At 47.6% G+C, this 26,262-nt stretch overlaps 1 protein-coding gene across 10 annotated transcripts in view; it reads right to left on the reverse strand.

Annotated features, from left to right (window-relative positions):
- Nucleotides 1-13,553, reverse strand: part of cbfa2t3 (CBFA2/RUNX1 partner transcriptional co-repressor 3) — a 54,713-nt gene extending 41,160 nt beyond the window's left edge. For 3 of the 10 annotated variants that reach the window (XM_029767195.1, XM_029767196.1, XM_029767190.1), the window contains exon 1: nucleotides 12,408-13,552. In XM_029767195.1, coding sequence (XP_029623055.1) covers nucleotides 12,408-12,621 — 214 coding nt within the window. In that variant the 5' untranslated portion in view covers nucleotides 12,622-13,552. Of the gene's footprint in view, nucleotides 1-3,385; nucleotides 4,922-12,407 lie in introns of those variants that run through there. The other 7 variants (XM_029767201.1, XM_029767194.1, XM_029767197.1 and 4 more) reach the window with 5 other exon arrangements.
- Between the last annotated feature and the right edge of the window lie 12,709 nt (nucleotides 13,554-26,262).

The raw sequence follows: 26,262 nt of genomic DNA on the forward strand, positions 1-26,262 counted from the left end.
AGGACACTCTCCTATTATAAACTGGTTACCAACGGAATTAAAGCAGTAAAAACAAAATGTTTTGTCATACACGTGATATAATGTCTGATATACCACGGCTTTCAGCCAATCAGCATTCAGGGCTCGAACCACCCAGTTTATAATAGTACACAACCCCCTTGTCATAGCTTCAGTATGTTTCTGCTACCACTGTGGGCTGAATTATGATGCCTCAAAGTGGGGCTCTTAGGGTCTTTGAGAACTGGTGTTTGTCAGGCGGCAGCCAGCGAGCTACACACTGCATGTCTGCGTCTCTGCTTCTTTCCACAGAGGAGGCTGGTGAGACTCCATCACTGCACTACAACATCTCTCTATTTGGCATGTGGCTTTGGCACAAGAGACCGTATCTCTTTTAAAATAACTTTTTTTTCCCTCCTGTGGTATTTTTCCGTCTGCCCATTAAACGGGAGGGAGACATCCATACAAGAGTGGTAGTAGCAGAGATGGAATAAACTCCAGTGGGGTAATGAATGGTTTTCTTTAAGAGAGGTACTTCATGATTGGGACCTTTTCCTTTGGAGAAGAGTGGCGGGCGGTGGGGATGTTTGGTGGTAATGTGCGGTAATGCTGAACGGCTGTAGTGCGGTTTCACCTTTGGATCTCTCCATCTATTGTCTGTCTATTATCAGCTGTTCAATTATTCAGCTGATCTTTACCGCCAGGGCCAATTGAATAGTCAATTCATGTGATGTCCTGCAGAGAAAATGTCCTCTGTTTTAACAGATGCATTTAGAGAAGAATCCACTGACGGATATCAGAGTTTGTGGAGGCTCAAGTGAGTGACTTTTTGGCCAAGATGAGTCATCCACACAGAGTAATCTTTCTTTAAGTTACATGTATTAGTCTTTTATACACTGAGTATACAAAACATTAAGAACAGCTGCTCTTTCCATGGCATAGACTGACCAGGTGAATCCAGGTGAAAGCTATGATCCCTTATTGATGTCATTCGTTAAATCCACTTCAATCAGTGTGGATGAACGGTAGGAGAAAATTGAGACATGAATTGTGTACATCTCAACTGAATGGGTGAATCGGCAAGACAAAGGATTTAAGAGCCTTTGAACGGGGTATGGTAGTAGGTGCCAGCCACACCGGTTTGTGTCAAGAACTGCAACTCCGCTTGGGTTTTTCACGCCCAACAGTTTCCTGTGTTTATCAAGAATGATCCACCACCCAAAGGACATCCAGCCAACTTGACACAACTGTGGGAAGCATTGCAGTCAACACGGGCCAGCATCCCTGTGGAACGCTTTCGACACCTTGTGGAGTCCATGCCCCGATGAATTGAGGCTGTTCTGAGGGCAAAAAGGGGAGGGGTGCAACTCGAATATTAGGAAGGTGTTCCTACTGTTCGGTATACTGAGTGTATATCTAGTTTAGAATGTCTTCTAATCCTATTTAGTTTGAGATGTTTGATTAAATACTATTGCTTCCAACCCAATTCCTTTTGTCTTTGACTAGGCTAGAGCAATATTGTTACTTTGTCTGTCTGGCAGCGATGCTAATAGGCTGTCTCATCGATGTGCTTCTTCTTCTACTCTCTGACGCCCAATACAGCTCTGCTCACTCATTATCCTGGCTGGCACAGACACCAGCTCCATATTGCATTTTCTGGCCTTGAAACTGAGAGGCGCCGTTTTGTGAATTGAATATCTGGCAATTGACCCACTGTGGAGACTGATCATCACACCCAGGAGATGAGAGATCGGCGTAAGTGCATGGGCTGAGGGGGGTTCACGGGCGGGCAGCTGTCTTTCACCTGTGCACCGCTAAAGGGGAGAAGAGAGGGGAGAGAGGCCTTTCAATTCCAGGCCACCTATTCCAGAAGTTCACACCATGGGAGATTATCAGATTATTCCAGGTTATGTGCACATGTTAGCCTAGGCTTCTATAAACGGTTTGGCCCATTCAGTTTGTGTGCAATACATCACCTACTGTGCCTCTGTAACACATGATAATATCGTATAAATATATATAATAAAATAATATATCACAGCACTTCCGCTGATTTGTGACAACAAGGGCAGGGCCTGGATACTTTGAACATGCTTCCTTCCATCCTTCAATCAGTATCGCTCAAGGAAGGTCGGCCACAAGATATCAAAACAAATCCAAGGCCTCTAGTTGTAGGCCTACGATCCAAACGCGTTACTACTTTCAGTCGGTACTTTGATGTGGGAGTTGTGGTGAGGTACAGGTACCACCACAGAAGGAAGACATGACAGATGCGAGAGTACAAAGCCCTAAAAACCACAACCCGACCCAACAACTGTATATTCACGCCTCTCCATGTTCCATCACACAAGGAGCTTTGCGCGCTCCCATCTCCACCAGCAGAGACACCACATCATGTGCCTTTAGCTTCATTAGTGTAGGCCTACTATATCTAGAAGAGAGAATTTATCTAAAGACAACCTGTATCCAGAGGAAGGCAGACGCGTTATGGCCCCACAATTGCTATGAACAAACATTACCAGGAAAAGGGCTAAAATACATAGCCTATATTTATGTCGACTTAAAAATGTTTTAACTTCTCTGTTGTTTGCCAATGTTATTGCCGATGAAATAGGCCTACTAGCTATTTATACTAGTCTACCATTAATATTATAGGCCTATAAAAAGTTGGCTTATCAAGTGTCTGATTGACTTGTTGAAGCTACAATGCTTTCAATTTGGCTGATACATTGTTGCCTCTTCAGCACAATTGTTTTAGCCTATCATTTTTTTGTTTTTCCAAATAAGAGAACCATCATCCACTACGACTGCAGTGTCTGTGTCAAAATGAAACCACTAATATGGAAACATTTTGATTCAACCCCATCAATGGGGAAGCACTGAAACTATACTGAACACTAATGTTTACTGTTAACATGAATGAAAGTTCCTGTAAAAATAGCTGACAACGCTTTAGGCAAAAAAGTCAAGAAAAACGGTATAATAACACATTATTTCTAATCGATAAGGGAATTGTATTATTGCCCTTGGAAATACAACTTTTGACATGTTATTTGACATAATATAGGAAGAGCATTGGTTATAATTTAAGATCTGCATAATAATATATGCAGTTATATTAACATCAGGGACATGTAAAATCACGTCTTTACTATGCTATGCTACCTAGCTAAATAGTGATTATCACCGAAACCACCATCTAGCCTATAGTTCATAAAATAGGTGTACAAATTCAAGGGTACAAAATAGGCTACAAAATAAAATGCAATATGTGCTTTATGCCAGAAGCATCCTTGTCCAAACGTCTCTCTCGCATCAAACAAGCACACAATCAGTAGGCTATAATTTATCATTTGCAATAAACACGTAGCCTAATAATGTGACTTACTTTGTGAAGGTCGGGTTCAGGCTGAGGTAATTGCAGCGAAAATAATCCAGACCAAAGAATGACGATTATAACGCCCCGATCCTCATTATTCGGAAGAAAGGATAAAGCCTTCGGAGATATTGAACACCATTCATAAAGGTGTTATTCCTTCTCTCTGATAATGAAAGATATTGAGCGAGAGAAAAATGATCAGGTCGACACTTTTATAGTCAAACAAAAAAAAAGATATATATTGGTTTCCTTTGGATTCAAAGCGGTGTTGACTTTTCGGTTCAATAAATTATGAGGTAAATTCACTTCTTATATATAAATTGAAAACTATTTCGCAAAGCTAGATAGAGCTTTGTGATCCTTTAGTACATACAAGTCTTTGGTTTACTGTCCGTTTTTGATGGTAAAAGCCAACAGTTTATCTGGATTTTGAGGGGGGAAAAATCACAACTTCTCTCCGTTATCTAAATGTGAGCTGTTTTAGATCTCATTTTCTATGAGCAAGGATGGGCTAATACAGTAAAGAAACCACATAGATAGTTGATTTAGCGATGTATTAACATTTGTGCTCACCGTCAGCAAACCGATACAAAAAATCAATATTTTGTGTAATCTTAAAATTGTCAGAGAAAATAGGCTACTTCACAAATCCTTGTCCGATGCGCGCCGTAGGCTACATCCAATGTAAAAAATATGAAATTCATTTGGGCATGGATCCTCTTGTTCCAAACGCTATTCCTCGGTAGACGACTTTGAACCCGTTGTTTGGCACACAATCGTCCAAATTAGTTTACAATATCAAGTCTTTATACATCCGTCAAATGAGTCTCCCTTTGTTTGATAATGTCGAAGCTGAATGAATCACTCGGTTTTGCTTAGTAGACACCACGCGTCTCAGACCGTCATTGCCAACCGATCCAACTGTTCAGGCATATAGGACCGCTCATTCCACTGAAACAATTGGCTTGAGATGCTGTTGTCAACTCCAGTCAGTAAAAAACATTCATCATATTTCGAGCGCCTAAATGGTTCTCTTTGTTTTCGCTCATTTCGTGTTTTTGGTGAATTTGGTCGTTTTCGATTATTTTGAGCTCGCGGGGTCTAGTGTGTAGTCGTGTGAGTCTCTCTATCCCTCTGTAGCCTTCTGTCTGCGTTTAAATCACCATCTGGAGCAGGATGCGTACGGAGCTCCTAACCTCTCTCTCTCTCTCTCCCTCTCTTTCTCTCTCCTCATCAGATCTACGAGCTGACAGCCTCCTTGCTGCTCGATTCTGCAATAGCATTGACAATTGACAGCACGCGTCTAATCTCCATATTGTCCATTTTTTTTCTCGCATAATAAAACTCATGAAACTATGACCTCACGCACACACACTGTGCACAAATATAGGCTATTGGTTTATACTTGAAACCGGTACAGAAGTTTACGTCATGTTCTTTAGTAAATTCTAGAAATACAATGTATTCCCCAGGTGAGGTTTTTACTTCTTCAGCCCTATTGGATTTATTAACTCTCGTCACTGCCTATTTTATGTGCAAAGAAACAACGAATATTTGTAGCCCAGTGATAAGTTAGGCTAATTCCATACTTTAGTTTAGGTTATATAGCCGACATCAAATGGTCAGAGGGGGTTGATAAAGTGTAAATACGGGCGTCTACAGTAGCTATAATACCATTCTGTGGTATTAATACCATTCTCTATGCATTCTGTATTGTCTGACATTTTCCCCATAGAGAATCATTTCCCCAAGTCTACCCATGGGGGCCGCTGTTTCCTCACATCAGCAGACAGCAGCTCTAAAACCAGCTCACTCGTCGCCTAGGCAATCTCCCCGTGCAATGCCCTCAACATCATCTCATGATTTTTCGACCAATGGCCACCCAATTAACTGCTCGTTCAGACACTTGACAATCAATGAACATTCTCCTCTTACTTCTCAACAGACAATGGTAGAAAAATAAACACACCATTTCTGCTTTAGCCTAGGGAGGCCTAATCTTGTTCACCTGACACTTTCTCCCATGGTCAAGGCAACATTTATTTATTTGCACCAAAGACAACAAGTGATAGACAACAATATAGATAAAATAATATGTACAAAAATAACGGTGTGCAGTAGCTATCACAAAAGGTGATTTTGGCTGAAAGGTGTCTGTAAACATAATATAGTGAGAGGTTGGATTTGCACCTCCAGAATCTTCCGGCAAACTCCATAGTGCGACTGTTCTATCGTCATTCCATCCTACATCCTCATAGTGTGTGTGTGTGTGTTTGAGTGAACGCTGTATTTTTTATAATGGCGTAGGGGGTAGGCCTATCTGCATACATATGATGGCTTTGCGTTTAGCAATGCCAATGCCTAGTTTGCTAAGAGTTTGCCGTGTAGGCCTGTTTGCATTAGCACAGTGGCCTATCCCAATTCTAGCTCTCAGACGCCGGAAATTAGAAAAATTCTAAAAGTAAACGGTGCTCATTTATTGATGTGTTGAACCATCGCGCGCCATTGTTCATCTGGTTCCACTAGCTGAGAATTCTACACCCGTGTGCCCTTTACGCTTTGTTGCAGACACGGAGGAAGAGGGGTAGCCTACTGAAGACAAAACAAACACTCTCCTCCTCACCTCTACTATGTCTATAGAACTAACAAAGTCAGTCAAGAGTACACAGAGACAGCTGCTATCCAGTGTGTCCTGTCTCACCAGCCTGTCAGGTGTCCGGAGTGTGAGGTGTTCTCTCAGATACAGGTAAGGGGAACTGTCTAAAGGGGATGAGTTTTTTCTGTGTATTACTGACCATTTCAGATGTCAAACAGGTTAAACAGTTGGAGGTAATCCATCACATTGATTATCTTTATGATTATTGATATGATTAGTGAATGGCCACAGACCCATAAGTAAACCAGTAGGAACAGGGATCTCTATCCGCCATCATAACCAAGCATAAGGGACTGGAGTGAGTGAGTTGTGGCCTAAAATGATTGCTCTCAGTTGAGGGGAGAACTGATAAGGTATATTGTGTAGTTCTTGCCATTGCAATTTGTTCTTCTCTTTATGACAGCTGCCATGATTCTCTCTCTACCATATCAAAGTCTGATCCATCCAGTGAGCAGCCTTAAGATGAATCAGAGATCCTACAGCTCTGTCTGTCTCTCTCAGAGTTTTCTCGAGAAAGAGAGCTAGTTGTGTGTTGTATATACACCAATCCATGCATTTCCGAAGATAAACAATTTCTCAATATTTACCGTGGCTGTTTTAATAATTCAGACACCAACACTATAACTGGCTACTGTGCTGCATTGGGCTTAGAATGGTGGGAGAATGAAACACACACACACCCAGATACGCGTACATACCCTCACACACTCCCCAATGCAAGTAACCCATCCTATCAGGGGTTCCATGTGGCATCCTGGGATTTGGGTTGTCAGGGAGATGGATGGTGGATCATCCAAGGACTTGATGGAGTGTTTATAGCCCCTCTCTCTCCTGCTGGGGAGTTATAGCCTAGCATGTCCTGGCCCTGCAGGTCCATCTGAGGGCCACACACACTGTGTATATGTGTGTGTGTGTGTGTGTGTGTGTGTGTGTAAAACTGAACGTAAAAGTATGTTTTAGATTGAATATCCTTATGTTTTATGTTTACCTGAGTCCTTTTGTTTAATTAGAGGAAATAATACTGGATGTTGGAGAGGTGATGGGTGGGTAGGGGGGGGACCATGAGTGACAGTGTGTGGAGCATGGGGTGAAACCAAAAAGGATTCCTGTCACCATGATAGCATTATGATTGACGGCGTGCTATTCTCCTCTGGGAATACGGGCAGACGGCTTGTCAGCTTCCCAAATGACAGCCCCTCATTCTTTTCTTAATTTTGTCTTTTGTCCGGTTATGTGTTGGATGGGATGACCCTCCATGTGGCGCGTCTGATATCTCATCCCCACAACAGAAACACAAGGTGGGAACTAAATTTATCTCCCTCAATGAACTGAACTCCCTCCTTTCCCGACACTCGTCCTCAGACCCTGACTTCCCTTTGATGGCATTAATGAACACAAATGACCCGGCTTTGTCTCCTCTCTCTTCCTCTCGTTCTCTCTCCCTGTCTTTCTTTTGTTCTCTCCACCTCGTTGCGTTGCCCGTATCTGATGGTGGTGGAGGACTGGTCTGAGATGCGCCGGGTAGATTGAGGGGCTGATCATTGTGTAGGTATGGTAATGAAGGTCTCTGTGACAGACCGGGGACACGGGGCAGCGGAGGCTCGGCAGGGAGAGAATTCACAGAGGTCTGGACTGGAGCATTTCCTCCACTCACACATTGTAAATCCTTTCCTATAGCTCCAGTCACAGCCTGGCTGGCGTGTTGAAAAGAGATAAGGCCGCTGTGCCTCTGGTCTGAAAGGAACGCAGCTCCATTGTGCTCTGCTGCTTGGATCCACATTCAGTGGACGCTGTTATTGAGTTGCCATTAAAGGCAGCAGTGTAAAAGTAAATGATTTTGCGGAGAAGCGGTTAACACAAAACAGTCTCTTTCTCTCTAAATGGAAAACGTAACACGCTCAGGATTATACTGTGTGTTTGTTGCTACACTTTCTGACGCAACCCATTGCGGTGGTGCGGCAAAGTGAACGTGAAATCAAATCAGATTAAATTTGATGGGTCACATGCACATATTTCGCAGATGTTGTTGCAGGTGTCGCAAAAGACTTTCGCAAATAGAAACATTCCCATTGTTGTTTTTGACACTCACATTGAAGTTTGCTATTTTGAGGTGGTATGACCGTGGAAGCTGTGAGCTATCTGACAGCTTTTATATCAGCGTGGTGACCGTCTTTAAAGTCATCAGATGATGCCTGAGAACAGACAACACAGGATGAGAGAGACAGACAGAGAGCTCCTCTGCTGTAATGTAGCATGGAGCAACGGATCACTGCTCCGTCTAGTCAAGCACACGTTTGATGCTGGTTTTACAAATTGCATCCATATAGACCCTCTGACATTCTATTTGCAATCGTGCAGTAAAGTGGCCGTTCAGTTCATCGAAGCATGATGGGAATTTGAACTCAAAATGACGCTCTCTTCGTTTTAAACAGTAATTCTCCTACATGATTTTTAATTCATAGCTGGGCCAGAGGACACACACACACACACACACACACACACACACTGTATGTACTCTGCTTAGCTCAGTGTGTGTGAAAGAGGAGACCCTGAGGTCAGTGGTGGCTGGTGACCAGCCCTGCTAAAGGATCAGGAAATAGCACCTCGTTAAAGTGAAATGTTTACTCAAGAGCAGGATGCAGGAACAGGAGAGAAAGTCAATTGGGCAGCAGTAGAAAGTTCTCAATTTACGCTGTTTTCACCTGAATACATCCACATGTATTCAGGCAAGCAATTGTGTCCACATTGGCATGCAAGAGAGAGAGAGGGAGAATGTGTGTGTGCAGACAGTTGGTAGTGCTGGGACTGAAGATAGCAAGGAGAGGGGCATGGTGCACTGTATCAAGTTGTGAACATCTGTTCCTCACAGAAACCGCAAAGCTGGTGCAGAGGAAATAGAGAGGATAACTGCTCCCTGTCTCTCTCTACCCCTGTCTCTCTCTACCCCTGTCTCTCTCTACCCCCTGTCTCTCTCTATTCCCTGTCTCTCTCTACCCCCTGTCTCTCTCTATTCCCTGTCTCTCTCTACCCCTGTCTCTCTCTACCCCTGTCTCTCTCTACCCCCTGTCTCTCTCTACCCCTGTCTCTCTCTACCCCCTGTCTCTCTCTATCCCCTGTTTCTCTCTACCCCCTGTCTCTCTCTATTCAATGTCTCTCTCTACCCCCTGTCTCTCTCTATTCCCTGTCTCTCTCTACCCCCTGTCTCTCTCTATTCCCTGTCTCTCTCTACCCCTGTCTCTCTCTACCCCTGTCTCTCTCTACCCCTGTCTCTCTCTACCCCCTGTCTCTCTCTATCCCCTGTCTCTCTCTATCCCCTATCTCTCTCTACCCCTGTCTCTCTCTACCCCTGTCTCTCTCTACCCCCTGTCTCTCTCTATCCCCTGTCTCTCTCTATCCCCTGTCTCTCTCTATCCCCTGTCTCTCTCTATTCCCTGCCTCTCTCTATCCCATCTCTCTACCCCCTGTCTCTCTCTACCCCCTGTCTCTCTCTACCCCTGTCTCTCTACCGATGTCTCTCTCTATTCCCTATCACTCTCTACCCCCGTCTCTCTCTATCCCCTGTCTCTCTCTATCCCCTGTCTCTCTCTACCCCTGTCTCTCTCTACCCATCTCTCTCTATCCCCTGTCTCTCTCTATTCCCTGTCTCTATCCCCTCTCTCTACCCCCTGTCTCTCTCTATCCCTGTCTCTCTCTACCTCTGTCTCTCTCTATCCCTGTCTCTCTCTATCCCTGTCTCTCTCTACACCTGTCTGTCTCTATCCTCTGTCTCTCTCTATCCCCTGTCTCTCTCTACCCCCTGTCTCTCTCTATCCCCTGTCTCTCTCTACCCCCTGTCTCTCTTTATCCCGTCTCTCTCTACCCCCTGTATCTCTCTACCTATGTCTTGCTCTATCCCCTGTCTCTCTCTATCCCCTGTCTCTCTCTATCCCCTGTCTCTCTCTACCCCCTGTCTCTCTTTATCCCGTCTCTCTCTACCCCCTGTATCTCTCTACCTATGTCTTGCTCTATCCCCTGTCTCTCTCTATCCCCTGTCTCTCTCTATCCCCTATCTCTCTCTACCCCCTGTCTCTCTCTATCCCCTCTCTCTACCCCCTGTCTCTCTCTATCCCCGTCTCTCTCTATCCCCTGTCTCTCTCTACCCCTGTCTCTCTCTATCCCCTGTCTCTCTCTATTCCCTGTCTCTCTCTACCCCCTGTCTCTCTCTACCCCTGTCTCTCTCTATCCCTGTCTGTCTCTCTCTATCCCTGTCTGTCTCTCTCTATCCCTGTCTGTCTCTCTCTACCCTCTGTCTCTCTCTCCCCCTGTCTCTCTATCCCCCTCTCTCTACCCCCCTCTCTCCCCCCTTTCTCGCTCACATTCTCTCGCTCCCTCTATTTCTCACTTTCTCACGATGATATCCGTCACAGACCCATCCCCCATCATCCTTGTTTTACACCTATCTCTGTTAAGAGAACTAATATGTAATACAATCCAGGTGTGTAATGGAGGACGATAAGGTTGTTGTTAGAGACAGAGAGGTAGAGGAGAAAATATGTCAACCTTGGAGCCAGATGTCCTCAACACAGGAGTAGCCATTGAAGCGTGTGCACTGTAAATGCATAAATGTCTCTCATGCACATAAAGCATACAGTATGACTTTCTCTAGCCATGGAGGATCAGGAAGAGCTGAGCGTTCATGAAACCTATGATAGGAATAATCCAAAGCTTCGTTGTGATTTCATTCCACCTTTTCCCTCAAAGTCTCTGTCTAGATTCAGTCCACCCCTCCATCCTCCCCCCCCCTCTTCCCCTGCCCTCCCCTCTCTCAGGACCGGCTGTGAGGGTGTGCTGGTGTTGGCGGGCGGCAGTTCCTCATTGTGGTGTGCTGTGTGCTGTGTGCGCGGTGATAAGACACAGGGAGAGGAGCCAGCGTGCCGACATATCCCTGCCACTGCGGTTATCAGCCGCCGCAGCTGTGCCTGAGACCTGCGACATCTGCTCCCTCACAGGAAGCCTGCGCCGCGTCTCATAACGCCTCACACACACACACACACACACACAGACACACAGACACACACACACACACAGACTCACACAGACACACACAGACACACATAGAAAATATCACAAGACCATTACCATTATGATTCCTGAACCCCCCCCCCCCCCCCCCCCAATAGGTAAACTACCTGATCAGACAACGAGTGTTGTTTATAGGGACATTGGTTCCTCCCTGGAACATGAGGCAAGCCTGACGGATGGGGCCAGCGTTTACCTCAGTTCTGCTAGGTTTTTATCAGAGAATTACAGGGGACGCTTATGACTAAGCCTAATTATAGAGTGCTTATCACTGAAATGTCCACAAAGCTCATTACTGCCATGAAATGGGAGCTGCCGCCGGTAATTCACTATGTTGGGTATTAGTCCTCCTCTAAGACGGCACCCCTTTTAAATATTTAGAGTCTATAAAGTACAGCTTTAATGTCTGATGCTTTTAATGTGTTTCTCTGCTACTGGCCTCACTGATTTGTGAAGTTTTTACCTAAAGCTACTACTCCAGTTTTTACACTATTTTAAGAATCAGTTACCAGATTTTCATTTACATTGTTGACAGCGTGTGCTTGAAAACAGTCCTCTCGGTGTTGAAAGAGGGGATTTGAGAAAGGAAGAAAGTATGAGATTAAGATAACAAGGACTCTCCCATTTCCTTAGTGTTTTACCATATTTCTCCCTTAGCCAGTGATGCTGTTGAGTGTGCTGGTCAGACGGCTAGAAGCTAGCAGACAGGAGAGGGATGGGGAAGTGAGGGGAGGGGACCCCGCTAACCTAACTAACAGCCCTGATGGGGTCAGTAGTGCCTCTCGGGGTCCTGACCTGGGCTTCACAATGAATGAGCCTCGCTCAGCATCTCCAACCCTCCACCCAACCCCCCCACAGCCCCTCAGAAACACAATAAAGGGAAGTGTGCTCCTCCAACTACCAGGGGAAGCCCAGAGGGAAGTCCCCATCCTCAGGTCCTCACCAGCCTGAACCCCTTTCCCTCCCTGTCCACTTGGACACATGACACTGAGTTCTAATGTCTTTACAGTGTCGTTTTTGACAGCAAACTATGCTTTCAGTAATGAAAACAAGTTGGGGTCTGTTTTGACCTTGAAAATCGAGTGACAATTGTTTTATACGTTTCACCATAGTTACAGGAGCTACAGTAGGAAGCTAATTTCCACGTCTTGTCTGGAGCATGTGGCGCTAACTCAACACAACCTGATTACACATCAATCACTCCAACTTAATGAGGAGAAATGACAGCAGGAGTTTCTCCACAATCACTCGTCACTGTAGCCAGCAGAGGCACAGCCTGTAGCACCTCTCATAACACAGAACAGGATCGCCACCTACCTTGGTTGGCTGTGCGGTGGCTCCTGGTTGCCAGGTTGGGGTTGCCAGAGTCCAGCCTGTGAGGGTTCCGTCTGCACAGCGTCCCCCTGTGACTGGTCAGCATCACCGTGGGAACCCTGGGAGGAGCGGTCAGATTGGCCGAGGTGGAGGCTGAGGTTGAGGCTCTCCGTAGGTCAGACCTCCTCTGCCGCTCCAGGTGGACCTCGGCGGCCATGCTCTCTCCCCCACAGCAGTAATCCACAACGTTGTCCTGAGCCTCTGTGTGTTTTTAGAACTCTCCACTAGGCAGGGGACACACTAAACCACACAAGTTGATAAGTCTATCTGTCTTTCTCAGTGTGTAGACCGGAGGGTTGATGTCCTTTCTCCTGTGTGCTTAGGGTGCTTACCGACTGACTGACTGACTGACTGACTGACTGACTGACTAACCCACTGACTGACTGACTCATCCAGGCCTGGGGAGATCACAGAGTGAGTCCTCTTGCTCTCATGACTAGAACATGAGCCCAGCACAGCTATATCACATGGCTGCCAGACAGAGAAATGTCTTTTTTTACTCGACTTCTTCTTCCTCCCACTCTAACAAGACTTTCTTTAAAGTTCCCCTTCCTTTTTACTTTATGCAGCTAACAGTCTTCAAATGACTCTTCCTTTACCTCATACTTTCTTCCGTCCACGACGCGTCACCTCAGATGGATCGCGGCGCCACCACACTTGTGTAATTATCTGTGTCCGATGCTCTTTCTCTCCACCCAGTAGTCTCCCTCTCTCCTTCTCTTTCTCCGACTCACTCAACAGGAGTGTGTGAGGTAACAGTGTGTGTGGGTGTGAGTGGCAGCGGGAGGTCAGCTAGCCTCGTGGCTCCTCGTTTCCTCGTTGTTCCGGCTGAGTGGCAGTGCACTGGCCTGAACCCTCCTCTAGTCCACACAGTGAAAGCAGAGCAGTGGCGCCCGTGTGAGCCGGGACTGTGTGCAACTGTAACAGTGTGGGTGTGTGTCTGTGTATCCTGACCCCGCCGTGTGAAAGGGGTGGTTCCCCAGGGGAAGGTAAACAGTGCTGCTGGGTTGTGATAGCGGTAGACACTAGGCCTCTGCCTCCGTTGGGGCTTCCTCTGGCAGGAACCAGCTGTGTCTGTGGCCGGGCCGGGCAGCGCTGTCTTCCCTTTCCCTCCGGACACAGACACGGCTCCTCCTGTTCCTAACACTTCCTCCCTAAACCCTTCACTCCACCTCGCCTTCCCTCCGCCCAGCCAGCCAGCCCTACCCCCAACTTTGTACCCTATGGATAGCTCTGCCCCCCTGACTCTGGCCTTAGGGGTGTTGGTTCACCCCCTGGTTAGATACTGAGGGTCCTGTCCTCCCTCACTGTGGTTCTGTCAGTCCAGACGCCAAGTGTCCCCCTGCCCTGGCCTCTCTGCTCTGGTGTCCCAGTGGTGTGTGTGTGTGTGTGTGTGTGTGTGTGTGTGTGTGTGTGTGTGTGTGTGTGTGTGTGTGTGTGTGTGTGTGTGTGTGTGTGTGTGTGTGCGCGTGCTCCAGCAGGGCCGGGTGAGGTAAAATCAGGAACAGGGGTTCCTCTGTGAAACGACAGAGAGGGTACAGCTGGGACCCCTCTGACCCGCAGAGCAGATCACACGGGGTGTTGTAGCTGGGACAGAAGTGAGAGGGGATGTGAGCACACAGATGTGCCGTCCATCTGTCTGTCAGAGTGAAACCAGCACACAGATGGTGGACAGCAGAGTGGATGTGAGAGTAACGGGTGTGTGGGGTGAGGGCGGTGGTCAATCATGTGATACATTTGGGACTTTGGAAACTATGAAATTATAGATTGACAGTCGGTTGGTTTCATTTCCTTTTTGTATTCTAGGTGCTCTCTATGTTAGAGTGCCTTCCCTGACTCAACTGTGCACTAAGATTGAAGATTATTTTGGGTAAAAATACAGCATCAATAATCATTTGTTAGAATATTCAAGCTTCTCCAAATGACATCATCCAATCTGATGGAATCTGCTTCCATGTAATATTCAGTGGAATGAATACATGTACCGAAGTTGGAATTTTTGTGCTTATATGTACTGTACAGTGAGGGAAAAAAGTATTTGATCCCCTGCTGATTTTGTAAGTTTGCCCACTGACAAAGAAATGATCAGTCTATCATTTTAATGGTAGGTTTATTTCAACAGTGAGAGACAGAATAACAACAAAAATATCCAGAAAAACACATGACAAAAATGTTATAAATTGATTTGCATTTTAATGAGGGAAATAAGTATTTGACCCCCTCTGCAAAACATGACTTAGTACTTGGTGGCAAAACCCTTGTTGGTAATCACAGAGGTCAGACGTTTCTTGTAGTTGGCCACCAGGTTTGCACACATCTCAGGAGGGATTTTGTCCCACTCCTCTTTGCAGATTTTCTCCAAGTCATTAAGGTTTCGAGGCTGACGTTTGGCAACTCGAACCTTCAGCTCCCTCCACAGATTTTCTATGGGATTAAGGTCTGGAGACTGGCTAGGCCACTCCAGGACCTTAATGTGCTTCTTCTTGAGCCACTCCTTTGTTGCCTTGGCCGTGTGTTTTGGGTCATTGTCATGCTGGAATACCGATCCACGACCCATTTTCAATGCCCTGGCTGAGGGAAGGAGGTTCTCACCCAAGATTTGACGGTACATGGCCCCATTCATCGTCCCTTTGATGCGGTGAAGTTGTCCTGTCCCCTTAGCAGAAAAACACTCCCAAAGCATAATGTTTGCACCTCCATGTTTGACGGTGGGGATGGTGTTCTTGGGGTCATAGGCAGCATTCCTCCTCTTCCAAAGACGGCGAGTTGAGTTGATGCCAAATAGCTCCATTTTGGTCTCATCTGACCACAACACTTTCACCCAGTTGTCCTCTGAATCATTCAGATGTTCATTGGCAAACTTCAGACGGGCATGTATATGTGCTTTCTTGAGCAGGGGGACCTTGCGGGCGCTGCAGGATTTCAGTCCTTCACGGCGTAGTGTGTTACCAATTGTTTTCTTGGTGACTATGGTCCCAGCTGCCTTGAGATCATTGACAAGATCCTCCCGTGTAGTTCTGGGCTGATTCATCACCATTCTCATGATCACTGCAACTCCACGAGGTGAGATCTTGCATGGACCCCCAGGCCGAGGGAGATTGACAGTTCTTTTGTGTTTCTTCCATTTGCGAATAATCGCACCAACTGTTGTCACCTTCTCACCAAGCTGCTTGGCGATGGTCTTGTAGCCCATTCCAGCCTTGTGTAGGTCTACAATCTTGTCCCTGACATCCTTGGAGAGCTCTTTGGTCTTGGCCATGGTGGAGAGTTTGGAATCTGATTGATTGATTGCTTCTGTGGACAGGTGTCTTTTATACAGGTAACAAACTGAGATTTAAGAGTGTGCTCCTAATCTCAGCTCGTTACCTGTATAAAAGACACCTGGGAGCCAGAAATCTTTCTGATTGAGAGGGGGTCAAATACTTATTTCCTTCATTAAAATGCAAATCAATTTATAACATTTTTGACATGCGTTTTTATGGATTTTGTCGTTGTTATTCTGTCTCTCACTGTTCAAATAAACCTACCATTAAAATGATAGACTGATCATTTCTTTGTCAGTGGGCAAACGTACAAAATCAGCAGGGGATCAAATACTTGTTTCCCTCACTGTATGTATGTGTGTCCAGCATTTCTCCCTCCTAAACCTCTCATCATGCTGACCCTCTCCATGGCTACATGTAAGTGCAGCGAGTTAACATGTGATGATCAAAGAAAATCGCTGAGTAATGGTATGTTCTCAAATCAAACCCTGGGATTGCCTACTGAGAAGGAGAAGATGGCCCCAATTGGATTAGTGTGTATGTGCATGCTCCTGTGTGTTAGGCTGAGGAGGCCCCTGCCTGCCTCCCCTACTCTCAGATGTTGGCAGGTATAAAATATATTTTTTGGGGGGGAGTGAGATAATGATTCCCACATAATCACTTTGGCCCAGTTCTGGCCCTGGCAGGTGCTATCGTGACCGAGCGGGGCTTTCTCTCCACAGATAAGGTCATGGGACTGGGGAGGGGACCGGAGCGAGGAGATGGTGGAGCGCTGCGTGGAGTGTTGGGCGAGCGGCTAGTCTGGCCTTATCTTCCCCAGCGGCTGTTGCTCGCAGCTCACAGATGTAGCAGGCTAGACTAGCCGTGTCAGAGAGAGCCTTCTATCAGCGACACGCAGGCCTCTCTCCCCAAATTAAAACACAGCAGGAGGACGGACAAGCCCTAATTATCACTTTTCCCATGAATCATCAGAAGGGAAAAGTAGGACTTTTGATAACAAATCTGGTGGAAAGTCATCAAATATACCAGCCTTATTTCAGATGAAAGATTCTCTCTTTCTATTTTTGTTTACATTTCCCTTCTCATTTTCTGAAACCGGAGTTGTGGTCTCATCTCTGGTAATGCGTGCTCATCCTAAAAAATATGGCCTGTTGCTTTAAAAACAGGCAGAGAGGGGCCCTCCTGAGTGGCGCAGCAGTGTAAGGCGCCACTACAGAGCTGGGTTCGATCCCGGGCTGTGTCGCAGCCAGCTGCGACCGGGAGATCCATGAGGCGGCGCACAATTGGCCCAGCGTCGTCTGGGTTAGGGCAGGGTTTGGCCGGCAGGGATGTCCTTGTCCAATCACGCTCTAGCGACTCCTTGTGGCGGGCCGGGCGCATGCACGCTGACTTTGGCCACCAGCTGTATTGTGTTTCCTCCGACACACTGGCTTCTGGGTTAAGCAAGCAGTGTGTCAAGAAGCAGTGCTGTTTGGCAGGGTCGTGTTTCGGAGGACGCATGGCTCTCGACTTTCGCCTCTCCCGAGTCCATAAGGGAGTTGCAGCAATGGGACAAGACTGTAATTACCAATTGGGGAGAAAAAGGGGTAAAATAAAATATAGACAGGCCGAGAGGAACTTTTCACCTTTTGCATCAGGAGAAAGTCTAACAAGCCTCATGACTGCAGGGAGAGAGATAAAGAGAGATGGAAGCAGCCATATGGTGGAAAGTCCTCCTGCCAGACACCTGGTCACTTCAGAGTGGATGAACCGCTCACCTTTACCAAGTCCTTACTTGGGCTTCTCCTGTCGCAGGTACACACTGTACGGAACACTGTGACTGGGGACTCTGGGAACACTGACTCTGTTTCTGTACTACGTCACTTTGTTTGTTTTTAGGTGTTCATATCTGTGACACTGTTGGTGAAAGGTTAGGGATTCCCCAGACTTTTTCCAGGTCCGTACAATGTAAACATACAGCAAAAGCTTTTTCTCTACTTTATGTTCTCTGTAGGTTTGACAGATGGTGCATATTAGTTCTTGTCAGTTAATTGTCAGCTTGGAGGTATGATTCCACTATGATGGCCTATCTTTCTATCTTGTACAGTATGGGGGGATATTGTGAGAGTGTTTGTCGGGGACACAGAGAGCTATAGAAGAGGATTTCCCTGAGCTTATAGCCTTGGCAATGTATATACAGTAGTCTATGGACATCTCCTAAATAGCCCCTCAAAATATGGCAGCTGAGGCTCCTCCATCCTCTCCGTGGTGTGTTTATGTGCACCTGCTTGGCACAGACAGCCCCAGAAACCTCCGGATCTTAACCGAACTCTATAAGTTAAACCGTCCCCATCTGTCACAGCGCAGCCCCACACAGATGCATGCTGAGTTTTTTTTTTACAGCAGACTTGGCGCACGTTCAAGAACTGTCAAAGAGCACCTGCTAAATTAAGCGCGTTCTCATACACACATACCCACTCACCACACAAGCACATGCAGCCACTGATGTACATTTGCAGAGAATGTTAGAGTGACCATGTTATTATATGCAAACATTCCGTAAATGTTAACATGTTATAGATAAGATGTTTATCCCATATACTATTTTCTGAGTGACAATTTTCATAAAAAAAGCAGCACTTCAAGACAAATAGCAATTAGACTGTGATATTGGCATTTACTTGTTCTAGTCTACACTCTTAGAAAAAAGGGTTCCAAAGGGGTTCTTCTGCTGTACCCATAGGAGAACCCTTTTAGGTTCCAGGTAGATCCCTTTTTGCTTCCAGGTAGAACCATTTTGGGTTACCTGTAGAACCCTCTGTGAACAGGGTTATTCATGGAACCCAAAACGCTTCTACCTGGAACCAACGAGGGTTCTTCAAAGGGTTCTCCTATGGGGACAGCCGAAGAACCGTTTTAGGTTCTAGATGGCACCTTTTTTTCTAAGAGTGTAATGTGCAGAAGAAACATTTCTATTTCAATGTTCAGTGTTCTTATTTTGCTCATTATGTCTGTTTACCATAAACCAAGTGCCCCAGTTGGCAAACAACTTCCTAGTGTTACTTTTATAGACAACCTGACATCTAACAAGCAGTGTGAGTAAAACCACAACTACCACAGGTGTAGTCTCCTAGAGTTTCTCCCCCTTTTCTCCTCCTTTCTCCCTCTCCCTCTCTCCCTGTCTCTCTCTCCATCACTCTCGAACAAACCCTCCATCCGTCTCATGGCTCATGGCATGCACAGCCGCTGAGCTGCTCTAAATAGGTGCCACCCTGAATAGGAGACAGATGGAAACGAAGGTTCCCCGCTGAGCGGTTCCCCTGCAGCTGTGCTGTGTTCCCAATGCCAGGGAGTGATGACAGCCCACCAAGGGGCACAGAGACACACGGAGAAAAGACGTTCTGAGTGCCATCACGCTCACTCACAATGCCAGGACCGACTGGCAGGGAGGGAAGAGGAGGTAGGTTAACCCCTTGTGAATGTTGACCTGTTTAAAGGTAGCCAATATGAGTAAGACCTTTAAACAGGTCAACATTCACAGACGGGATTACCAGGACGTGTACTCCAAGCATGCGCTGATCAACTGGCAAGTGTCTTCACTGACATTTTCAACCTGTCCCTGACCAAGTCTGTAATACCAACATATTTCAAGCAGACCACCATAGTCCCTGTGCCCAAGAACACCAAGGTAACCTGCCTAAATGACTACCGACCCGTAGCACTAACGTCTGTAGCCATGAAGTGCTGTGAAAGGCTGGTCATGGCTCACATCAACACCACTATCCCAGAAACCCAAGACCCACTCCAATTTGCATACCGCCCCAACAGATCCACAGATGACACAATCTCTATTGCACTCCACACAGCCCTTCCCCATCTGGACAAAAGGAACACCTACGTGAGAATGCTGTTCATTGACTACAGCTCAGCATTCAACACCATAGTGCCCTCCAAGATCCTCACTAAGCTAAGGACCCTGGGACTGAACACCTCCCTCTGCAACTGGATCCTGGACTTCCAGACACGCCATCCCCAGATGGTAAGGGTAGGTACCAACACATCTGCCACACTGATCCTCAACACGGGGGCCGCTCAGGGGTGCGTGCTTAGTCCCCTCCTATACTCCCTGTTCACTCATGACTGTATGGCCAAGCACGACTCCAACACCATCATTAAGTTTGCCGACGATACATCAGTGGCCTGATCACAATGAGACAGCCTATAGGGAGGTGGTCAGAGACCTGGCAGTGTGGTGCCAGGAAAACAACTTTTCCCTCAACGTGATCAAGGAGATGATCGTGGACTACAGGAAAAGGAGGGCCGAGCACGCCCCCATTCTCATCGACGGGGCTGTAGTGGAGCAGGTTGAGAGCTTCAAGTTCCTTGGTGTCCACATCACCAACACACTATTGTGGTCCAAACACACCAAGACAGTCGTGAAGAGGGCACGACAAAACCTGTTCCCCCTCAGGAGACTGAAAAGATTTGTCATGGGTCCCCAGATCCTCAAAAAGTTCTACAGCTGCACCATTGAGAGCATCCTGACTGGTTGCATCACCGCCTGGTATGGAAACTTCCCGGCCTCCGACCGCAAGACACTATAGAGGGTAGTGTGTACGGCCCAATACATCACTGGGGCCAAGCTTGCCATCCAGGACCTCTACACCAGGCGGTGTCAGGAAGGCCCTAAAAATCCAGCCACCCTAGTCATAGACTGTTCTCTTTGTTACCGCACGGCAAGCGGTACCGGAGCGCCAACAGCTTCTACCCCCAAGCCATAAGACTCCTGAACAGCTAATGAAATGGCTACCCGGACTATTTGCATTGACCCCCGCCCCACCCCCATTTTAACGCTGCTGCTACTCTCTGTTTATTATCTATGCATAGTCACTATACCTCTACCTACGTACCTATGTACATATTACCTCAATTACCTCGACTAACCTGTGCCCCCGTACATTGACTCTGTACAGGTATCCCCTGTATATAGCCTCGCTACTGTTATTTACTGCTGCTCTTTAATTATTTGTCATTTTTCTATTTTCTTTTTCTATTTTTTATTTTCTTTATTTTTTACTTCAGTTTATTTTAGTAAATACTTTCTTAACACTTGTTTTTCTTAAAACTGCATTGTTGGTTAAGGGCTTGTAAGCAAGCAAGTGTACACCTGTTGTATTTGGGGCATGTGACAAATAACATTTGATTTGATTTGATCCCCTAACGACACCCTACAGGGACACAGAGGCTTGGGTCGGGCAAGACAACATTTTGACTACTGCACCCATCACAATGTATAGCACCCTACCTGTGAAACAAATGAAACACTTTGTGTAAATGCCACATGAAAATGAAACATGGAGACATATATTTACACACCCATTGTCACATTCATTTATTTGGAGACTTGTTTGGTATCCGGGCTTGGTTGTCATGACATGACCCGACGCTTGAAAGACTTACTTTTATCATTTCTTCTTACGTGGCTGTCATTAAAAGACAGAATCTGTCTGTCTGCAGGATATAAACCCACGTTAGTCCTCAGATGTGCTTTTCACAGAGACCAGACCACTTAGACAGGAGAGCAGGACCCAGCTCGGTGCAGACGGCAGACAATGAGACAGAGAGAAAAGAGACACCCCCAGTCAGAATGTAACTGCAGCCAATTAGGCCGCTAGCCTCTATGGCATATTGTGTACTGGCTCCATGAATATTTCATCAGAAGAGACTCTCCATAAAGGTCATTGTAGAATTTACAAACAGAGAGACACCTGTTTTTATTTTAAAGACAGGGCTGAATGAATTATCCCATCTCCCTTTTTCTCGTTGCCCAGGTATTAACACTTTCACATTCAGGTTACTGGTATGAAAGTTTTCCCTCAAAGTCTGACATAGCCTATTAATTAGGGTTGCAAAGGGAGGGTATATTACTGGAAACTTTCTAATTTTACCAGTAAACTACCAGAATGTTGGTATCTTTCAGGGATTTTATATAATCTATCAGACATCTAGTGGCCCTTTTGGGTACTTCAGATTATCACAGGTGTCTGTAATCATCTCTGGACCATTGTGTGGCCTTATCACTAGGGTAACCACATGGCCCTTTGTCCCGCAACCAAACAATCATGTCCCTCATTTTCTAAAAGAAATTCTAACACAAGTCATTTACTAAAAAGGTTGATTTGTTCTGTATTTCAGTCAGGCATTCCAACCTGTCAATTTTGCAGCAGAGAGGAAGAGGTGAAGCGAGAGGTTTCACTCGCCAAAATCTGTCCAAAATAAGCCCAATGCGGGACCTAAGCTTTTTGCCTGACTCCCATTGTTAGGGCGGAGACATAAGCATCTCGTCATTATATACAGATCTCTGTTTGCAGTCACGGTGCGCTTTTGACAAGATGTATATCATAAGGATGTGGTACTGGTGATGTTAAACACTTCTCCAATCGTTGTTGAGATCTGATATTCTGCGCAGCGCAAGGCTAATGTCATATTGCCAACCAATCACATTTGTCAAATCCTTTCGGTCTAAATTCCAACTGAACTTGAACTTCTGATCAAGAGCTACAAAAGTAAGTATCTTGAACAAAAATATAATCACTACATGTAAAGTGTTGGTCCCATGTTTAATGAGCTGAAATAAAAGATCAACAAAATGTTCCATACGCACAAAAATATTATTTCTCTCAAATGTGCACAAATTTGTTTGCATCCCTGTTAGTGAGCATTTCTTCTTTGCCAAGATAATCCATTCAACTCACAGGTGTTGCATAGCAAGAAGATGATTAAAAATCATGATCATTACACAGGTGCACCTTGTGCTGGGGACAATAAAAGGCCACTCTAAAATGTGCAGTTGTGTCATACAACTCAAAGCCTGTAACGATTGTCGTCGGGAGACGAGGAAGCGGACCAAAACGCAGCTGGGAGCGAATACATGTTTATTTAACACACTAGAATTAAACATGTACACAAAATCAAGGAAAAACTGCCAATACGTTACGTGCTCAAATAACGAGACAACAACCCACAAACATCGTGGGGGAAAAGGAACTTAAATGTGATTCCCAATCAGACTTCACAAGCGACAGCTGTCTGATTGGGAAATCACCCCCGAGCCCAACATAGAAATAAAACACAAAGAAAGGCTATAACCAAAACATAGAAAATAAAGCATAGAAATGCCACACCCTGACCAAAATAGCAGAGTTCACCTGGTCAGGGCGTGACAGTACCCCCCCTCCAACGGTGCGTACTCCCGGCGCACCAACCTAAAGTCTATTAGGGGGGGGACCCGGGTGGGCGCCTCACCCTCGGTGGAGGCTCTGGCCCCGGGCGTGTTTCTCCCCCTGCCTCCACCCTAGCCCTACTCCTCTGGCCCGGACTGGACCACTGTGGAGCGGCATGCTCAGGCTCCGGAGCGGAGCCGTCGACCGGAACATGATTGGGCACCGGTGGACCAGACACGGGCCGTGCCGGACTGTGGACACGCACCGTGGGCTTGGTGCGGGGAACAGGAACGGGCCGGACAGGACTGTGGACACGCACCGTGGGCTTGGTGCGGGGAACAGGAACGTGCCGGACAGGACTGTGGACACGCACCGTGGGCTTGGTGCGGGGAACAGGAACGGGCCGGACAGGACTGTGGACACGCACCGTGGGCTTGGTGCGGGGAACAGGGATGGGCCGGACAGGACTGGGGACACGCACCACTAACCTGGTGCGGGGAGCAGGGACGGGCCGGACAGGACTGGGGACACGCACCACTAACCTGGTGCGGGGAGCAGGGACGGGCCGGGCCGGACTGGGGACACGCACCACTAACCTGGTGCGGGGAGCAGGGACGGGCCGGACAGGACTGGGGACACGCACCACTAACCTGGTGCGGGGAGCAGGGACGGGCCGGACAGGACTGGGGACACGCACCACTGACTTGGTGCGGGGAGCAGGGACGGGCCGGACCGGACTGGGGACACGCACCACTGACTTGGTGCGGGGAGCAGGGACGGGCCAGACAGGACTGGGGACACGCACCACTGACTTGGTGCGGGGAGCAGGGACGGGCCGGACAGGACTGGGGACACGCACCACTAACCTGGTGCGGGGAGCAGGGACGGGCCGGACAGGACTGGGGACACGCACCACTAACCTGGTGCGGGGAGCAGGGACGGGCCAGACAGGACTGTGAACACGTACTGGTGACCTGAAGCGTGGAGCCGATTTAGCCACTCGTCCTGGCTGGATGCCCATCCTAGCACGGCATGTGCTGGGCATGTCCACCGGACGCACTGGGCTGTGCGGGCGCACTGGCGACACAGCGCGCAACTCTGCATACCATGGCTTGGTGGGGGGAGCAGGGACGGGCCGGACAGGACTGGTGACACGCACCGTGGGCTTGGTGCGGGGAACAGGAACGGGCCAGACAGGACTGTGAACACGTACTGGTGACCTGAAGCGTGGAGCCGGTTTAGCCACTCGTCCTGGCTGGATGCCCATCCTAGCACGGCATGTGCTGGGCATGTCCACCGGACGCACTGGGCTGTGCGGGCGCACTGGCGACACAGCGCGCAACTCTGCATACCATGGCTTGGTGCAGGGAGCAGGGACGGGCCGGACAGGACTGGGGACACGCACCGTGGGCTTGGTGCGGGGAACAGGAACGGGCCAGACAGGACTGTGAACACGCACCGTGGGCTTGGTGCGGGGAACAGGAACGGGCCAGACAGGACTGTGAACACGTACTGGTGACCTGAAGCGTGGAGCCGGTTTAGCCACTCGTCCTGGCTGGATGCCCATCCTAGCACGGCATGTGCTGGGCATGTCCACCGGACGCACCGGGCTGTGCGGGCGCACTGGCGACACAGCGCGCAACTCAGCATACCATGGCTCCTCCTCCAGATCTTCCCTCTGCAGGTCTTCAATCAAACGCCTCATCTCCTTCACTTCCTCCGCCGTCATCCCCCACGAGAGCAGTGGTCTGGGCTCTTCCTCTGCCCTTCCGGACCACCCCATTAGCCCCCCCCCAAAATTTTCTTGGGGCTGTTTTCCGGGCCTCCTCGACCGCCGCCTGCGACTCCGTCTACCGGCTGGCTTTTCCTCCTCGACCTGGGAGTCCGTCCGCCAGGGTCCTTTCCCCGACATGATCTCCTCCCTTGTCCAGAACTCCTTCCCCTCGCGAGCCCATCTCTCGCGCTCCTTTTCCTCCCGCTGCTTGGTCCTGGTTCGGTGGGTTGTTCTGTAACGATTGTCGTCGGGAGACGAGGAAGCGGACCAAAACGCAGCTGGGAGCGAATACATGTTTATTTAACACACTAGAATTAAACATGTACACAAAATCAAGGAAAAACTGCCAATACGTTACGTGCTCAAATAACGAGACAACAACCCACAAACATCGTGGGGGAAAAGGAACTTAAATGTGATTCCCAATCAGACTTCACAAGCGACAGCTGTCTGATTGGGAAATCACCCCCGAGCCCAACATAGAAATAAAACACAAAGAAAGGCTATAACCAAAACATAGAAAATAAAGCATAGAAATGCCACACCCTGACCAAAATAGCAGAGTTCACCTGGTCAGGGCGTGACAAAGCCACAGATGTTGCAAGTTTTGAGGGAATGTGCAATTGGCTGGCTGACTGCTGGAATGTCTACTAGAACTGTTGCCAGATAATTTAATGTTAATTTCTCTACCATAAACCGCCTCCAACGTTGTTTTGGAGAATTTGACAGTACGTCCAACAGACACCACAACCGCAGACCATGTGTAACCGGACCTCCACATCCGGCTTCTTCACCTGCGGGATTGTCTGAGACCAGCCACCCGGACAGCTGATGAAACTGTGGGTTTGCACAACCAAAGAATTTCTGCACAAACTGTCAGAAACCATCTCAGGGAAGCTCATCTGCGTACTCATCATCCTCACAAGAGTCTTGACGTGACTGCAGTTCGGCGTCGTAACTGACTTCAGTTCAGTGGGCAAATGCTCACCTTCAATGGCCACTGGCACACTGGAGAAATGTGCTCTTCACGGATGAATCCCAGTTTCAACTGTACCGGGCAGAAGGCAGACAGCTTGTATGGCATCGTGTAGGCGAGCAGTTTGCTGATGTTAACTTTGTGAGTGGAGTGCCCCATGGTGGCGGTGGGGTTATGTATGGGCAGGCATAAGCTACGGACAACGTACACAATTGCATTTTATCAATGACAATTTGAATGCACAGAGATACTGTGATGAGATCGTGAGGCCCATTGTCATGCCATTCATCCGACGCCATCGCCTCATGTTTCAGCATGATAATGCACAACCCCATGTTGCAAGGATCTGTACACAATTCCTGGAAGCTGATGGGATGCTCTGGATCGACTTGTACGACAGCGTGTTCCAGTTTCCACCAATATCCAGCAACTGTACACAGCCATTGAAGAGGAGTGGGACAACATTCCACAGGCCACAATCAACAGTCCGATCAACTCAATGCGAAGGAGATGTGTCGCACTGCATGAGGAAAATGGTGGTCACACCAGATACTGACTGGTTTTCTGAAATCCATAGATTAGG

Source organism: Salmo trutta, chromosome 12 (assembly GCF_901001165.1).
Source record: "Salmo trutta chromosome 12, fSalTru1.1, whole genome shotgun sequence".
Lineage (NCBI taxonomy): Eukaryota > Metazoa > Chordata > Actinopteri > Salmoniformes > Salmonidae > Salmo > Salmo trutta.